Source organism: Poecilia mexicana, unplaced genomic scaffold, assembly GCF_051168715.1.
Source record: "Poecilia mexicana isolate PSO_F unplaced genomic scaffold, ASM5116871v1 scaffold_15, whole genome shotgun sequence".
NCBI classification, from domain to species: Eukaryota; Metazoa; Chordata; class Actinopteri; order Cyprinodontiformes; family Poeciliidae; genus Poecilia; species Poecilia mexicana.
The window spans coordinates 6,323,877-6,343,381 of NW_028263384.1; the positions used below are offsets into that span (position 1 = coordinate 6,323,877).

The 19,505-nt window shown below is 38.2% G+C and overlaps 1 protein-coding gene across 2 annotated transcripts in view; it reads left to right on the top strand.

Annotated features, from left to right (window-relative positions):
• hspa12a (heat shock protein family A (Hsp70) member 12A) overlaps positions 1-19,505 on the top strand; it is a 41,665-nt gene that overhangs the window by 15,328 nt on the left and 6,832 nt on the right. The window contains exons 3-11 of one of the 2 annotated variants that reach the window (XM_088012931.1): positions 2,466-2,593; positions 3,126-3,312; positions 4,117-4,221; positions 5,720-5,836; positions 8,339-8,510; positions 13,797-13,883; positions 17,363-17,467; positions 17,558-17,816; positions 18,910-19,013. In XM_088012931.1, coding sequence (XP_087869057.1) covers positions 2,466-2,593; positions 3,126-3,312; positions 4,117-4,221; positions 5,720-5,836; positions 8,339-8,510; positions 13,797-13,883; positions 17,363-17,467; positions 17,558-17,816; positions 18,910-19,013 — 1,264 coding nt within the window. The remainder of the gene's footprint in view (positions 1-2,465; positions 2,594-3,125; positions 3,313-4,116; positions 4,222-5,719; positions 5,837-8,338; positions 8,511-13,796; positions 13,884-17,362; positions 17,468-17,557; positions 17,817-18,909; positions 19,014-19,505) is intronic. The other variant, XM_088012932.1, reaches the window with a different exon arrangement.

Here is a 19,505-nt window from a genome sequence, read left to right on the forward strand (position 1 = left end):
TGAGATGCAAGCATTCATAACCTCAGACATTCTTTGATCTATGATGTCATAAAAGAGGTCATAGCTACAATGAGCTGTAGTTCTAAGGGAATGTCTTGCTTCTGATTGTTGCTATGGAAACTGTCAGATCAGTTCTGCATGACTCAAGCTATTAACCCTTTGCAACTGCGTCACTTAATCATTCGAGGCGCCATGATGAATGTCGGAAGAGAAGGACTGGAGTATTGTTGTCTTGGGATTCAAACCCAAGACACCAGACTGGACTGGAGACGCAACAGTGAAGCGTCTATAAGCGACTCACCATCCACTGTGATTTACGTCCATATTTTTGAGAAAACATGGAACAAATTTTCAGTCTGGTTCGGTTTGGGCCATCATACGTAAAATGAGTTTAGATTAGATTGCTGATGTCAGTTAAAAAAATTTTCTGTATTAACCAACTATTACTCACTATTAATCAATTAAGTATTATTAGTAGTATCTATCTATCTATCTATCTATCTATCTATCTATCTATCTATCTATCTATCTATCTATCTATCTATCTATCTATCTATCTATCTATCTATCTAATAATAATTCCCTTCTCACCCTCCGTGGGTGGTCTCTTTCATCCTCTGAGCTCGGGTCCTCTACCAGAGGCCAGGGAGTTTGAGGGTTCCTCCAGTATCTTGGCTGTGCCTAGAACTGCACATTTCTGGACTGAGATGTTTGATGTTGTTCCTGGGATCTGTTGTAGCCACTGCTCCAGTTTGGTGGTGACTGCCACGAGGGCCTCGATGACCACAGGCACCACTGTGGTCTTCACCTTCCAGGTCTTTTCCAGTTCCTCTCTGAGGCCCTGGTATTTCTCCAGTTTTTGTGCTCCTTTTTCCTGAAGTTGTAGTCACTTGGTATTGCTACATTCACCACAACGGTTTTCCTCTGTTGTTTATCCACCACCACAATGTCTGGTTGGTTTGCCATTACCATTTTGTCTATCTGGATCTGGAAGTCCCACAGGATCTTGGCTCGGTCATTCTCCACCACCTTTGGGGGTGTTCCCCACTTTGATCTTGGGGTTTCCAGTCCATATTCTGCACAGATGTTTCTGTACACTATGCCTGCCACTTGGTTATGTCATTCCATGTACGCTTTCCCTGCCAGCATCTTGCACCCTGCTCTGTTATGTGCTGGACTGTCTCAGGGGGCTCCTTGCACAACCTACACCTTGGGTCTTGTCTGGTGTGGTAGATCTGAGCCTCTATATATATATACCACCCACGGAGGGTGAGAAGGGAATTATATATATATATATATATATAATATCCAGGCCTCCATTGGTTAATAAATTTGATTTCCATTGATGATTTTTGTGTGATTTTGTTGTCAGCACATTCAACTTTTACAGAACAAAGTATTCAATGAGAATATTTCATTCATTCAGATCTAGGATGTGTTATTTGAGTGTTCCCTTTATTTTTTTGAGCAGTATATATATATATATATATATATATATATATATATATATATATATATATATATATATATATATAATATTGTACAGATTCTTCTAGCATTGTCATAGCAGTTTTTGAAATAAGAGTGTGTGCATGTGTGTGACTGAGTTTGTGTGTGTGTGTAGCATCAGGATTTCTCAAAAAAATATCTTCCTCCTGCTTGTGTGACCAATGCGGATTTCTGCTCGTGTTCTGAAATTTGAAATGTGGTCTTAATCTCTGCAAACATAAACAAAACTTGAATGCCTCCATTGTTTAAAATTATGGCTGTGAACAAGGCTGTGCTTATATTCAATAGCAGAATTTTTGTTTCATAGTAAATAAGACGCTTCCAGCGAGGAAGGAACAATAAAGAATACAGAGAGAAAGGTTCATGAAAGTAATAAAATAGGAGTGAGAAGAGACAGAAGAACATCAGGGGGAAAAGGAAAAAGAATTATTTATACTCTGACCTTTTTTTCCCCTGCTGTGCAAGTTTAAAAAAAAAAATCATTTACAAGCTATGGAGCCCCCTAGAGGACATAGGGAGAAACATTTATTTTACAATACCTTATTGCAAGGTTTTGTAGCTGTATTTTGTATGCAGTCACGAATGTCAATTTAAAATTTCAAATATATACACATTAAAGAGCCTCAGTGAAAACAAAATAACTTGCATCCAATAGGTTATTTTTCTAGGGTCACACAACTATTGATTTCACAAAGCCATATTTTGATTGGAAGGGAGGCGTCTGATTTCCATTTTGTTGTAATACATTTCTTAGCAATTGCCAAAAGGACTTCTGTAAGTTTCTTATCATAATTTGTCTTTAGATTGGAGTTCATAAAGTTCCCCAATAAACAAATCTCCGGTTCTATACCATGTATTATTGATCTGCTCTGTGTTTATTTCTTACTTCCTGTGTGTTCTTGCTTCTGATCTGTCCTCTTGGCTGTGTGTGATGTTGTGCTAATTTTGTTGTGCAGCAAAGTGACACGGACCAGGTGCAGTCCGGACCGTCCTTTGTGGTGGTGGTCGCCATCGACTTCGGCACGACATCCAGTGGTTATGCTTACGCTTTCACAAAGGAGCCGGAGTGCATTCACACCATGAGGTGGGCCAACACTGCAATGCAGACAGTCAGTGGGGTAAAGAGTGGGGGTGGGGTGAATCGACAAAACACAATTCACTAGCAAGGACCACGCCACAAAGATATGCATTTAAAGATTTATTGATGAAGGGATGAAGGATGTAGGGATGAACGGATAGGGATGGAGGATGAAGGTATGAAGGGATGAATGATCTTGATTTGGTTATCTGGGGAGAATGATGGAGGGCTTAGAAAGTGATCCCAACCAACCAGTTGACAGTCTGCTTTCTAGAAACCATTTTTTATTTTTATTTTTTTTTAGCATGAAGTCTCTTCAGTGCGTTTGAAGTAATGATTCTTCTGGTTTCTTCTGCTTTGGGTAGTTATTTACAGATTTTACTTAATTGCGATACAAATAGCTAAATAAAGTCTTAATTCGTAGATTTTGTGTTCCAGGCATAATTATGCTGGAACATGCTGGATTATGTCCTTTCATCACAGTAAATTTATGTCATAAATATGCTTGTGACATTTCCTGACTCATCCCCCTATTCAGGCGCTGGGAGGGCGGAGACCCTGGTGTTTCCAATCAGAAGACTCCAACCACCATCCTGCTGACTCCAGACAGAAAGTTCCACAGCTTCGGATACGCAGCCCGTGATTTCTACCACGATCTGGATCCTAGCGAGTCCAAACACTGGCTGTACCTGGAGAAATTCAAAATGAAGCTTCACACCACTGCAGTAAGGCTCAGAACACGCAGGATATCTGCGGCACCTGATCAATAAATGCTGATCAGTTCAGCTGCTCGTGTTTCAAGTTGTGGCAGTTGGGTTTCTCGGTGACTTGCTGACCTGGGCTAGTCTCACGCGTTATGTTTTTTGTGCAATCTTGTGCAGCAGAATTGCCCGCGGGTTGCAATTCTGCTGTTGTTCTGCAGTTGCATGATCTGCTGCCGGCTCATTGTCTGGAGGGATCATAGGTTTGAACCTGGAAACCGGATTAGTTCAAGCTGCTTAATACATTTCAGTCAGCGTACGATTGAACTGTTTTCCAAGCAGCCATACCTCCAGCCCATGTCTTAGCCCTTTTCCCACATGTGCTGAAACATTTTGGACTATTACTTAAATTTGCCTGCAGTATACTACAACAAGTCTAACTATGTACAAAGTAGGTGTCTACAAAGCTCATATATAAGTGTAAAATTGTCGTTGGGTAAGTCTTTATTTAAAATAAACCAGCTCACCACGGTGCAGTCCATTATCTCTCATTTAAAGACAAATTTAGACATGGTTACAAACTCCCTGTTTTTTTCCCTGGCTGTTTATTCAGTATTTATATTTGACTGTAAATGCTTCTTTATTTTGTTTCTATCGCTTACTTTGCCAATTTCACTAATCAGATACTCTCATTCCTGGCAAACAGTAGCGCTGGCAGAGCACATCATGAATTCTTATTGCATTGAAAGAAGATACATGACCTCATTAGAAAACGGGCTGAGAAGCTGCTGCAGACTGAGGCCCTTCTCTGCCCTTTGTGTTTATCAGAATCTGTCCATTGACACTGAGATCCACGCAGCGAACGGAAAGCGAGTGAAAGCCCTGGACATCTTCGCCTATGCGCTTGCGTTCTTTAAGGAGCAAGCATTAAAGGTAAAATGAATCATCAATGCAGTATTTTACTTTTTTTTTCTTGGATATCCAGTATTTTTGGTGACTGTTTCAACACTTTGCCTATGGGGGAACTTTTCTGCCATAATTTGAGAGCGCACATTTTCAGTCTGAAAGCAGGATTTCATGTCGTTTGTTCTCAAAACGTTTAATACTTGAGCTCAAAGCTTCTCCTCGCGCTCAGAACTCGTCTCTGCTCAGAGCAAATTTCCGCTTACAGCAGAGGTTCCCAAACTGTGGGAAACTGTGTGCCATTGCAGGGGGCGAGGGGGTGGCTGGAAGCCATCTGGATGAAAAAAAAAAAAAACATGAACGCTGTATGCGCTGGGTTTTTACCTTAGAATGGTGAACTTTCTGTTATTCCTATATCAATTTGATACAGTAGGGGCTACATTTTCCATATCTGTGTCCTCTGTCACTTTTATCAGCAGTTAAAACTGTTTAATCCATTATTAACGTGTCATAACCTGTTTTTCCGAGCCGCCTTTAAATGCAACATGACGCTCGCGCTGGGTTAACACCTGTGCGGCAGTGAAGGAGACCTGCTGCTGCTGGGCAGAGCTACGCAGGAGTGTTAGAATCATGGCAGCAAACCAGCAAAACGCAAACAACTTTTCACAGTTTTCCCCCAAACTAACCGACTGAGTTGAGTGAAGCTGTTGGATGCAGGTAAAGTTAACTAAAGGATGACTAGCTAGCTAATATCAATACAGCACCTTAAGCTTAACAAGTAGCCTGTAGGCTACCGATGTTGTTGTCTATGTCCAGCATTCATTTTGCACCCCCCCGCACCCCCGAAAAGTTAGAGACAGGGAGTCTCTAAGAATCCCCCCCCCCCCTCCAACACACACACACACACACACACACACACACACACACACACACACACACACACACACACACACACACACACACACACACACACACACACACACACATCGTTCAACCAGACAGCTATTTGTAATCCATCGGGGGGGCGGGGCAGAAAATGTTTGGAAACCGCTGGTTTACAGAACTCTCTGCTCGCTTACAAAACATTCTCTGTTTGCTTTTCTTTTTGGAACAAAAATGCATAGTCGCCTGGCAACCTCTCAGCCAATAGAATGAAAGTGTTGTACTGGGTGTGCGTTTGTTTTCTTCTAGCGGGTGTGCCTGTGTTGTGCAAGGAGAAGTTTTGAGTACAAGCATTATAGGTTTTGAGAAGAAAGACATGTAGTCCTGCACTCAGACCGAAAATGTGTGTGCTCTCGAATTATGGAAGAAAATTTCCCCCATATTTACAGATTAAAATATTTTGTAAAGAGAGAATTTTGCCGGCCTCTGCTCTGAGCTCTGAGGCATTATTAGCCTTACACCTGCAGATCATCAAATATAAAACAGAAGCAGTAAAACTCCACTCTCTCAAATACAGAACTGTTGTTATGTTGTTTGTCTAAGTCTAGGACTGAACTCTAACCTCCGCCTGGCGTTTCTCCTGCAGGAGCTCAGTGATCAAACTGGCAGTGAATTTGACAACAGCAACGTGAGATGGGTAATCACAGTACCAGCAATCTGGAAAATGCCTGCAAAGCAGTTCATGAGGGAAGCAGCCTATAAGGTGGGTTGAGTGTCTGTTTTTTGTTTTTTTTTTTGCTTCAATACTTTTTTATACATAATTTGACTCGTTAGCTCTAAGACAATTTGGCAGAAAAGATGAGTTTCCCTTTCATGTGCACAAAGTGGCTAAAGAAAATGTTCAGTAAGATTTTTTTTTTCAGTAAGATAAAAATGTTATCTTACTAAAAAACCTTACTAAAATTTTCTTACCACAGAACATTTTATCACAGAACGTGAAAAAAATGTTCTGTGGTTGAAATCCAGACTTATCTGAATTGACTATCAATGTTTTATTTAGGTCAAATTTAGATATAGATTAAGGAAAATTAACTTTTGGGAAAATGTGCTTGTTTCGTAAATGTTTGGAGCTAACTATGAGTTCACAGCATTGAGGAGGTATGCCACTATCTTGTTTATTTGTCTGTCTGTCTGTCTGTCTGTCTTTCTGTCTGTCTGTCTGTCTGTCTGTCTGTCTGTCTGTCTGTCTGTCTGTCTGTCTGTCTGTCTGTCTGTTTGTTTGTTTGTTTGAAAGGATCGACATATTAACTGGAATAGAAAATTTTAATGTCCCATGAATGCCCCAAATGGAGCACTCTACTACCAAGCAATCAGACAGGAAGTGCTGACATTAAGTTTCAGTTTCAACCAACCACCATCTAGATGGACCAGCAGTGTTTCGCGTGTGTGCGTGTGTGTGCGTGTTTGTGTGTGTGTGTGTGTGTGTGTGCATGTGTGTGTGCATGTGTGTGTGTGTGTGTGTGTGATTAACTTTTATGATTTAGTGATGCAGCATTCTTTTGTCTTTCATAACTTTTTTCTCTGAAACAATAATTGCCCAACCAAAAAAACAAAAAAAGAAAAAAAAAAAACTCCTCACATTTATAAATGGGTTTTACTGAAGAGATGAGGGAGATGACCTGTTCTATTCTGTCTTGTTCTGGTCCGTTCCAGATTTGGGATGTCAGATCAATGAACAGAGCAGGCTGCTAAATCCAGTGAGAGGGGAAGGTGTTAGAGTGAAGCTTCAGCATACACAGTGACTCAACATCTTGCAAGAGGATTTAGTTGATTGGTTCTTCACAGGAGACAAAAGGAGAAATAATAGAGGCAATACAAGATTCTCTGTTACTTTCTCTTCTAAAGATTGATCACTGCAGCTGAAGAAGCAAACATCTGGAAGAAAATGCACACCAAGAAAATTATTTGCATGCATTATGCTATGTAATAATATTACATATCATGTAAAATTATTTACACATTAGAAGGACTCAATTTATGGAGAACTCTTTCTATTCTGTCCACTGAAAATGCAAAAGTCACATTCACTTAGGACAACACAGTTAGGTAAGATGAGACATGAACTTGTGACCGGAGAAAACTGTAATCAAACTTACAACTTCATAGTCTCAGGACAACAATAATACCCAGTCAGCCACATTTCCTCACTTAATTTGTTTTCTGAAATCTGCAGGGTTTCCCTCAGTGTATTTTAAGCCTGGCGGGCCACCAGATTTTACTTGTGCCCGCACCAGGCCTAGCACTGTTAATTTGTTAGGTTTTCTTTTATTTTTATTTTATTTTTTTTCTGATTGCCCTTTTCTTAAGACTTGGTGTTTAGGTATTAATCTTCCAGTCTTCTAAAATGCATAATTATTAAATGGTATTTTCAAATTTCCTGTAAACTTTAAACATTTTTTACTCAAAAAACACGAGTGGCTGAGTGACTGCCGGAGCGCCCTCAGCACCAGGCTTAGCAAGATTTCTGGGGGAAACCTTGAGTCCTGATAAAGTTCCAGCCAGAGAGGCAGCCCAGCAGAATGAAAACATGCAGTCATGTTTCAGGGTCATCCAGGCCAGATTTAAAAGATGGAAAGCTAAGTTAACTGTTTATGTTGTCAGAGTTTTTCCTTTCTTTGTATCGCCTCTGAGTGGACTTGAAAAGTGTATATAAGTTTGTATTATTATTATTATTATTATTATTATTATTATTATTATTATTATTATTATTATTGGTAGTAGTAGTTATAGTATTATGTTTAATTAAGTAAATATTGGAATGAACTTCATCGAATCTTGTAAGACCAAGTGAAAAGATGAAAAATCAAACAAAAAAAACATTCAAACAACAAAAATAATCAGTGAAATTTTAAATATGAATCAGATCCACTGGCACAAAATATATTTAAGCATAAGATAAATCTGAAATGGGACCTTTGTGGCATAAATAACACCAATGCTGAATTTAACCTACCCTGTAATACTTTGCATTCAGGGAACGCTGTAATCGCTCCCATTCCTGGCTGTGCTAAAAGTGGAGGTGACATATTATATTGTATTTTATCGTGATTACACATTCACATTTGTTCTATTTTTTTTATTTTTTATTTTTTTTTTGTTTTTAACCTTTAAAAGCTGATAAACACACTCTGCAGGATGCTGTAGAAGACAGAAGGTTTTTTTCTGATCATATAAATCGTATTTTGTTTCCTCTGCCTCTCTGCAGTCTGCTCTGGTGTCACGTGAAAACCCAGAACAGCTGATCATTGCTCTAGAGCCCGAGGCGGCCTCCATCTATTGTCGTAAGCTGCGCCTCCATCAGATGGTGGACCTGGGCACACAGACCACCCAGAACGGCTTCAGCCCCAACGATAATGTGGGGAGTGGAATGACCCAAGGTACGTTTGGTCAACATTCACAAAAGTGCTTGAAATCTTTTCAACTAATGGGTTTTACGCTGTGCATACCACGACTAGCACCATGCTGCTTATTTCTGGGCTCCTGTTCTTTTTAACATGCAACACAGAAAACTCTGACTTACTTCAGCAACATAAGAACTGACTTTGTAACTTGCTGTTTTCTCCCTGTTTCACACCGTTTGCCTCTGTAGTGTCTCCAGGTAAACAACACAAACTGCATGAACTCACAACATATTTATTAAGTTGAATTCATCACAGTTGAGCTTGCTGTTGCTTCTTTTCTTAGAACTTAGTTGCAAGAAATTGTGCTTCACAATAAAAGCATCAACACAAATTGAACTATAAAACTGAAATACTACAATCTCAATGAGCTCTTTGTATTTCTAATTATTGAAGGAAATGTTGATATGAACTAGGCACCCTCATCGCCCACTGAGCCGCTGTAGTCCTTAAAGTCAGGTTTGATTCCCTACCCAGGCTGCATGTCTTTCTTCCTTCGCTCGCTGACTTTTTCCTGTCTGATTAGTCAATAGAGGTCTCCAGCACAGAAGTCTGAAAGAAACAGAAAAACATTATAAAAGAAAGAAATTTACCAATCTCAACTCATATTTCAAAGCTCTTCTGTTTGTCACTCTGAATATATCACTTGTACCGTGTGGCGTTAAGAGTCAAGAAGAGATCTGGGAGGATGTGTAAACTCCAAAAATTGCAGTGCCGCTGTATGTGTGCGTGTGGCATGGAAAGGTTGCAGGGAAACAACTACTCTGCCATTACCAAGTTAATGAACTGGTTTTGTGCTGAATTTGATGGTGTGTTTGTGTGTCAGCAGAGTGAGGAGCAAAGGGCTGAGCACACGTCTTTGAGGTTCCCTTTACTCAGTGTGGTGGACCGTGTTGTCACACTGTTGAGGCATGCAAGCTCTTGTCTTTCAAATCAGGTCAGGGTGATTTGGTGCTTAGTAAGTTTGTGTTATCGGACATCAAAGGCTCATCCATGTTATTTAATTTGAAGATTGTGCTTAAAACTAAATGTACCTCAAAAACGTACCCCCAAAATATTGTAAAAGGGTAATGTCAGAATATTTTATTCCTACCATGATGTAGTGATTTAGCCAGTTTCAAAAAGAGAAATTTTTCTTATCTTAACATTAAAAGGAGAACTGAAAAGTGAAAGAAAATCATAAAATATGCTTTTGGTGTTTTCTGCATATTTCATGGCTGCCCCACATGTGTGATGTGTACGGTTCCACCAAGGATTATGAGCAGTAAGCATTTCAGCAACAGCTGGATGGAAATAGTCATAACATGGTTCACTGTGTGTTGCAATTGATCGTTCAAACCAGCCAAAAATAAAATAAAATTAATAATCCAGAATAAAGAGCATTTGAAGTAGTAATCTGTTCTCATCATCCCATGTTCCCAGCTCAGTTGCTATGTGTGTCGTTCCATCAGCCATGACGGTTCTGATCATCAGAATCCAATTCTGAAGAGTTTTCTCTCGGTTCTGTCAGCTCAGGATCATACTTGTGTGATTGTTTATCATTTACTCCCATAAAGTATTCTGGAATTTTTATTTTTAATTTTCACTAATAAACAGCCAGACAGCAGAGCTGTTTTTGGTTCTTCAGCACCCATTTAGTGGCCGGCTGGCTGGGGCGTAGTGCGCGTCATGCACCAGGACGGTAGTGATCAGGTTCGGCCCATTTCAGCTTTTATTGACAGAAGCGCTAAGAGCAAGTATACAAGTCAGAGAAATGAGTCCGTGGTATGAAGTGTTTCAATAAATGATGTTCATGCAATATCAATATTTCAAGAAGTGATTTTAGTTCTCCTCTGAAACATAAAATGAAGTGAAGCAGCAACTGCAAATACCTTCCTCTTCCTTTCACATTGGCACTATCCACTTCTCACTAACGTTCCTTGCACCACTCTTATATGGAGAACCAAAACTGACAGAAATCTATATTTTTTTGTTTAGCTTTTTCCTTATAAATGCATTTTCATCAAGAGATCTGTACATGTGTTGCACACAACACATGTACACATAAGCTGAAGCCTGACGACACCGCCCCACATTTGCATTTAAACATTCCTTAATGACAAAGCTTGCGCAAGGAAAATAAAAAAAGGAGACAAGGCAATGACAAAAGAACATTTGTATAAGGAAAAGGAAGAATACCACAAATTTCCTGATGAAAATGCATGTGTAAGGACAAGGAAAGACAAAAAATATATAGATTTGTGTTTTTATTTTTAATTATAAAAATACTCCACACTCCTACACCAAAAATACACAGTGATAAAAGTCATTAATTTATTACTCTGGTAAATATTTTATGTGACCACAAACTTGTGGTAAGTTCACTGTGAATTAGTACAACTAAATGCATGTGTGTAAACGAGAGAGACATTTGTTTTTTGGTGACAAATAATCCCTCCTCCTTCCGTATAATCATCTACTGCAGGTTGGTTTAGTCACAGGAACTGAATTGACATTTTAAGTCCAATTTGATGATTCAAACAAAGGATTAAATATTCAAGAATTACTTTATTTCAAATGTTGGGTATGGAACTGCATCCACATTCAATATGTTTTTAATACTGTGTTGTGTGCCCTGGATGCTGTGTACTGCATGTTCTGACCACATAGCATCGTGCCAAAACCAAAATGTGATCCCATCAAACTTTGTCAGGTTCTGGTCACATTGCATAGTGTCTTCATATTTCATTTGGTGATGCATACTTGCTGTTTTGAGTGTCGGATGCTTTGTCAACTGCCTGATATCACTATGAGATGTCCTCTGGAATAGATGTTCCTGCTCCATTGCTTTCTTTTGCATATCCATCTGCATGCATAATAAGTCATTTCAACACTTACTGCTTAACTGTTTTTGTGAATGTAAAGTATGTTTGATTCTAACGTGTTTAAGTTGAGCATTTTTATTCCATATCAAAGTTTGTTTTTTTTTATTATGTTTTTGCAATTTGCAAGAAACGTTAATATGCTGTTTGTTTGTTTTTACCAGGTGAAAACTACAGTATTTATAGTTATATACATGAAATCCTTCTTCACTAAGGGGGATGAACATTGCTTTGAAAGCACACTTCTGGATGAACTTACATTGTCGGACATCGTCTCACACACTGGATTTTTTATTTTTTTTCCCATATTTCCTAATCTCAGATACATCCAAACTTGTTTTTTTTACCCAAAGCACAAGAATGGCTGAATGAGTCCAAGAATGAATGATATTTTTCGCTTGGATTTGGAGCATATTAATGCAGAAAGTTGCTAATAATCGTAATTGCTGTAATCAAATGTGTTTCAGTGCTATATAAAAAAATATTCCTTTGTGTAATCTATGCTGTTTTAACATTTAGTCGCACAGATACACTTCTGAGATCATCCAATAATTCTGATACCAAAGAAAGATAACAGGCTAAAATATCAAAAAATTAAATCTAGAGAAAACCACTATAAAAAAAAAAAAATCATATGAAGCAGTGTCACATTTTTCCAAAACCATGTTGATAATCCTGTTGCTTTTGGAAAAATATTATGTTGACTGTTGAAGTGAAAGTATAACTATTGGGATCATGTCCATTCTACTACATCTGGTGTGATGATGTAACAAAATGCTGGTTTTGTGTGACATGATGCGTGTTGGTGATGTGGTTGTCCTCTTGCAGGTTAGATGCAGGGACAGTGTTGTGTGTCCCCTCTGATAACATCCTGCAGAGGCCCCTGCATAAACCACATAGTTAACCCCAAGTATATTCATAACGCAGACAGACTTAGAGATTAAAATGTATTTTTAGACAAAAATGTTTGTTTCTTGCAAGATATCAGGTCGGTGTGTCTTAAAAGATAAAATTATATAAAAGGAATGCTAATGTTGGGGAAAAAAACTTGATATTCTTATTTACATTTTATTAAGAAAGGGCTTGTTTAAAATTATTTAAACCCTTTTCATGAATGAATGGAAAACACCTTTACCAACATCACAGCATGCAAACCCTTTTTATAATTGCTTAGTGTTTTGCATGGTTTTGACTATTTATGTTTGAGTTCCAAATTTTGGACATTGGAGGAGCTCCTTACCATCACCCTAATATGTTGGGCTACACAAAAACATGAATGTTACTTACAGTTTAAAGAAACATGTCCATTTTATTAAAATATTACTTCAGCTCTATATAAGCCAGGTTTATGAATATGAACAGAATTTTGGTCCAGCTGTACATGTTTTGAGAAAAATGTGAAAAAGACATCAGAGGTTACAAGAAGTTTTTCTGGATATTTTTATAAATTTGTAAAAACGTCTTAAAATGGTGAAATCAAGAAAAGCATTGCACAGTATCATAACATGCAAAGGCCAAATGATGCTGGTAGCACATGATCAGCATCTTCTTAATGTTAAGGAGGGATGGGTCAATGTTATCAATATCAGGGTGATTATTGGTACTGGATTGATACTGGTGCAATGACATCGATACTTTTGTTTTTCTCTTCTAAATTCACAGGTAAGAAGGGAATTATTCTAGTCCTTTTCTCCTACATTGTGTAATATTGTTGTTAGTTAATTGAACATTTTATTTGCCTAAAGTATTTGCCCTGAATTTTTTCATAATCATAATCAACCAGCTGAAAGTGAAATCACCAAAATATTCAATAATGACATTTCAAGAAAAAGTATCGGTATCGGACCTGGTACCGATACTAGCCCTGCATTTACTTGATATCGGATTGATACCAAAATATTCAGGTTTCTGATAGACAATGCACTTTTGTTTCTCATTTAGAGAACAAAATAAGTATTCTGGTTGTTTTACTAGTGAAATTCTTATGTTTTTTAGTAACTTACTAAATCCTAAATTGATTTTTTTTTGTTGTCCTTTTTTATTGTTTGACCTCAATCCCTTTACATCAGTCAGGGCAGGTATGCACATTGAATCGAATAATATAGGAAACTGATTTATACGCTTAAAATAAAATCTAAATACAAAGGAAAGGGATCTTAGCATAATATTGTAAAGCAAATTTGCTTATACTGAGTTAAATGATAATCAATTTTCTATCATATAGTAATAGAAAATAATCCCTTTATTATGTAATACATAGATATCTTATATACTATTAAATTCTATAAAGTGTTCACCTGAGCTTGCTGCTTTCCTTTTACGCTGTACGCATCACTTCCTCACACAGCAGAGCTTTCTGCCTTCCTGACACTCATTCCAAAATGTTCTTTCTGTTAACAACCAGCTAAGGAGCATGCACGGCGCAACCGACAGAGCCGCACCTTTTTGGTGGAAAATGTCATAGGGGAGCTTTGGTCGGAGCTGGAAGAAGGTAGTGTCTTTCTCTTCTTCTTCTTAACTTTTTCTTTCAGGGTTAGTGATCTTGACTGAGTTTCTGCTGCACAATTCAATTCAGAAAGGCATGTTGATTATTCTGTGACACTAACATTCATTTCAATACCTGTTTAAGTTATTTGTTTACACTTTTCCATATTTTTACCCTCTCTCTGGCATATTTTCTGTCTTAGGTGAGCAGCATGTGGTATGACTCAGATGAGATTACACTATTGAAGACTGATTTACAGCATGACCCCTTGAGAGATCTTATTCTTTTCTTCTTTCTTTGATCAAAGTGTAGACACGCTACTTAAAAACAGATTTATCCAGTCTTCATCCAGGTTTAAGTTCAGTTTGTTTATTGGATTGTTTGAGTGAAATTAGAATAAAAATTACATATTGTCAATTGAACAAATTTATTCATTTAGCAAAAACTGAGCTCGGTGGTGTTTGTGAGAACTGTACATAGTCTCCTCTTGCTGGTCACCAGCTTGGTCACAGTGCTGTGGGGTGACATTACATTCTTCAACAAGTGAGTTTTCACAAGTTAGCCGGTATGTTTGTCAACACACTGCCTCCACCAAACATAATTTGCCTAAAGTTTTTCATTTCATATGAACAACCCGAGCACAATTTTGTACTCACTTTTTGTATCAAATGTATAAGCTTTTATTAAAAAGTGAAAGTTTATATTGTAATCTTAGCTGGAAGCTGTGTCACAAGAGTAGTGTCAACGTTGATGATGTGGAGCCGTCTTTTTCAACTCTGGTCCTCAAGGCACTCTGCCCTACATGGTCAAGGTTTCCCCCACAAAACTTGCTAAGCCCGGTGGTTGGGCGCTATCATTCATCCAGCAGCCCGTTGTGTTTTTGAGTTAAAAAATATTTAAAGTTGACAGGATATTTGAAAATATCACTTGATAATTGTGTGTTATTTAAAGATTGGAAGATCTGCGACAGACTGGTGACCTGTCCATGGTGAACCCTGCCTCTCGCCCAAAACGTTTGCTGGAGATAGGCACCAGCACCCCTCCCAACCCCACTAGGGACAAGGGTGTACAAAAAATAAATGGATGGATGGATGGATGGATGGAAAATTTAAGATTATTATAGTTGCATAACAAATATAAACTCTTTAAAAATACAAACATTTTTTAAAACACTTGGAAAAACTCAGCAATGGTGGGGGCACAAGTAAAGCCTGGTGGCCCGCCAGGCTTATAATACACTGGGGGAAACCCTGGTGTTTTAGATGTTTACTTGCATCAATACACCTGATTTCAACTCATGGGCGATTTACAGACTTTTGCTGCAATCATCTGAGTCAGGTGTGTTAAAGCAGAGACATCTAAAACATACAGGGCAGTGTATCTTCCGGACCAGTGTTGGGGGACTAAAGCACAGAGACTTCAGCTGGAGAACAAGGCATTTTGAATAAATGAAAAAGAAACTCTTACACTGAACGGTGGCCAAACAACTTGGAGTGGAACTGCCCAAACAAAGCTCAAAAACATGAACACAGAAAACACCCAGAAACCTGATCAGAGACGCCTGAGTTACAGTGAGGTGGCAGTGAGGAGTAAGGCAGAATGAAAAACACAGAGAAATGTGTGGAAATGACAGGAAACCAGAGGGGCTAATCAGATGAGAATGGAAAGCAGCCGAGTGAACGTGGAGGCAGAGGGCAACAGTGAAATGACATGCAGCTGGGCAGGGGAGCAGAAAACAGGCTGAGGGAGAGGGGATAAAATAGAGACAACTAAAACAAACAAAAAAAACTGCAACTAAAAGTCAACAGAAACACTAATCTAAGGAAATGGATCCAAAGCACAATCAATGAGAATAAATGAACAAACAAAATTAACTAAATAGCAAGATCTAAACAAAAAATAAATAAAAATAAAAAATCAGTAAAAGAAAATCTAAACAGAGAAACAATAGAACTAAGTAGACTGATAAGTAAAAGCTTTATATTGCAATCTATTTTTAGCTTATCTAGGAATTCTTTATTGAGAACATTGACCACTGAGATATGACAGAGCTTAGTTATTTGAAAATTTACAATAAAAATTTAAAACTCCATACCGGATTTAATAAGAAAATTTAAATTTAAAAAATTGTTAGTCTACTTCAGAGGCAGAAAAAAAAATAAATGTGTATCACTTTTTTCTGGTCAGTTTGTTTTACCCAAAAGACCTGCTAGGTTGTTGTTGTTGTTGTTGTGACATGTATTCTCCAATTTTTAGTCATTTACAAATTGACTATATTTGATTGTTGACATTCTCATGGATTTGGATAAGACAATAAACCGACTCGAAAGCAGAAGATGGTATGTTGGCAGTTTCTAGAAAGTGAGCAAGTTTTGACATTTCCATGTCAGGTACAGGATTTGAAAACATTGAACAATATTATTCCTTTGCATTTATAGCAAACATCCAAGAGCAAAAAGTACAAGGTTTTTGGTCCAAAATCCTCACAAGAGCTTCGGCTTGGTGAGGATAGTAAAGAATTGGACAACAGGCTTGACTTGAAAGATGTTGAACAGAAAATATCTGCCATAACGATAATGTCCACTGAAAAAGGGCAGTGGTCAGTAAGTCAAGATATCTTGATAATTATTTGGTAAGTTAGTTCCGTTCATGCTTCATGAATGGAGCCGATGAAAACTAAAACCATAAATTGGCCAGCACAACAGTTCACTACCAGGCTTGTCAGCCTTTTTTAGATGGATGAATATGTTCGACCGATGCCGTTTCATCTGCCGTTTCATCATGTGAATGAAGGCTGTATTTTGTCAATATCCTCCTGGCAAGAGAAACGCAGTTTGGCATTCAGAGGAATGCAAGAAAGGACAAACAAACCAGTAGGAGCAGTAAAGTATGCTCTAAAAAATATTATTTTTTTAGTGTAACAGCAAGCTCCAGGAGAATGGTGCGAGTGAGTATGCCAATCTCTGGTAAGGAACTTGAATTTGATAGGCCACAACAATGGGTTTGGCATATTCACAAACAAAGTTTTCTGGGGAGTTTGTGCCACATGATTGCAACACACATCTTTATTATTGTCCTCTACAGTTATATTTTGAAAATGTTTGTCAAGCTATCATTGAAAAATGACAGCTTGGACGAACAAGTAACTGTTGTTCAGGATGAAAATACAACAAACTACAGAGCAAAAGAGCAATGATATGTCTCCCTGGGATAAGTACTCTGAATTAGCAGACAGCCCAAATTTAGGAAAAAAAATAAATAAATCTTTCCAGGGTTTACCAACTAGAGAAGGTTGATGACAACATTTATTTTCTCAAAGCACATCTAGAAGCTGGAAGCTGATTAAGTAAGAATGTTATCAAATTGAATAAGAATTCACTGTATGTTGGAGCAGTCCTTTGAGGAAGGATGTTGGTAGAAAACATCCAACAGTGCATGCCTTTGGTTTGCTGCTGCTTTACGGTCGTTGCTTGTTCTCTTTACAGGCGACCGTTATGTGGTAATGGACTGTGGGGGAGGAACAGTGGACCTGACTGTCCATCAAATCCGTCTTCCAGAAGGACATCTAAAAGAACTCTACAAGGCCTCGGGTAAATTGTGTGGGAAGAAGCTACTTTTAAAGCCAGTCATCACATGTATAGTTGTATGATTCTTTATGTAAGCCCATGTTTTTTCTTTAGGTGGACCTTATGGCTCCATCGGGGTTGATTATGAATTTGAGAAGTTGCTGTGTAAGATCTTTGGCCAGGATTTCATCGACCAGTTTAAAATTAAGAGGCCAGCCGCCTGGGTGGACCTGATGATTGCATTTGAGTCTCGGAAGAGAGCGGCAGCCCCTGAGAGGACCAACCCTCTCAACATCAACCTGCCTTTCTCCTTCATTGACTACTACAAGAAGTTCCGGGGTCACAGCGTCGACCACGCTCTGCGCAAAAGCAAGTGAGTGCGAACTGGAACGCTGTAGGAATCATCAAATGTTTACATCCATTCATTGTGGGCATAAATTTCATATTAAATTGGATGTTTAATGAGCCATTTATCTAGAATGGAGACCTCACACAGCATGTGACTTCAGTAGATCTTGAACATCAGAAAAGGATGGCACAAGTGAATGGACTTTATTGTGGCTTTCATAATCCACACATTGTCTAAGTTATACCTGCAGGATCAGTTGTATGTTTGGATAGCCACTATCCTTACTGAATCTCTTCAGTTTACCTGAAGTGATTCAACTTAGGGAGATAGTTCACAGATTTTAAAAGTCTTGGGGCAAGTGTCAACTTCTATTTTGGAAATGAGAAATATCTTCAATGGTAGATTTTAACATCCTCCTAAAAGACGTGAAAGCAATAGCTTGAAGAGTAAAAAAATTTTTAAATAGCTCTGCCCATTCCCCTGGATGTACTCTTTTACTCTATTACATACTCTTTTAATTTTAGCAATGTGTTTCTTCTAGCTGAATGTAATATTAGCATTTTGGAGAAGTCCAGCCCACATCCTGACATGAATCTGGTGGTGGGATCTAAAGATTCAGCATGATGGAAAGGAGATAATTGAAATAATCATTTCCAACATTTGCCTTTTCGGTAAAGTGTAAATTAAAAATAAGTATTCCTTCACATTGTTTTATTATCGTTTAATATCTGTACCTTTCTCATTTCCAGTCAGAACAAACATCTTTGTAGAAAGAAAGTCATTTCAAGTGGAAAACTGTGAGGGTCTATGAAGAATTTTGTACTTGACTGTAAATATTCACTAAAATAGTTTCCAGTTTAATTGCTGCCTCTTTACTATTATTGAAGCCTTACTGACTATGGTTATATTACAGCTCAGCCACACAAAATAAATACCAGGTTTATTTTGTGTGGTTTGACAGGACAGTTGCTTCCCCAGCCGTCCGACCGTGACATCTGCCACACTCTGCCTGAGTGCCACAGGACAGTTCATGACAGAAGACAAAAGAAAGAAGATTTATTTGACTCAGCCATGCTGTGGACTTTGCATTAAGCAGATTTTTTCTTCTCCTCCTTAGTGTGGACTTTGTTAAATGGTCATCTCAAGGGATGCTGAGGATGAGTCCAGATGCAATGAATACCCTCTTCAAACCGACCATAGACCATATCATCCAACATCTCAGTAAGCTCCACTTATGAGATCAAAGATTAAAACACATATGTTGCTGCCTAGGAACTGTATTATTTCCAGACAGAGCAGCTCTTGAAATAATTTTTCTGCATATTGTGAAGTAATTCTTGAAACAAAATTATTCTCTTAGTAGTTTTTGTTCAGCAGGCCAGTTTTCTTACAGTAAGACAGATAAGCTCACGCCCTAAAACCACTGTGCCAGGATAATTTGTAGATTCCTCAGCCAAGATAAACATTAGCTGCATTTCCATTAGCTGTAGGATTGTGCAAATTGAAGTTACAAAAATAAATTTTCATAAATGAAACACAGGAATTTCGAAAAAAAAAAAAAAAAAATCTTGTGTTTTCACACCAGAAAAATGCTCAACAACCAGATAATACTTCTGATTAAAACCATGTAAAAACCACCGACTACAAATTCCCCAGAACGCCGCACACATAGCCGCTCCCAGGTGTCAGGGGCTTGTCGCCGATGTCTCCTCT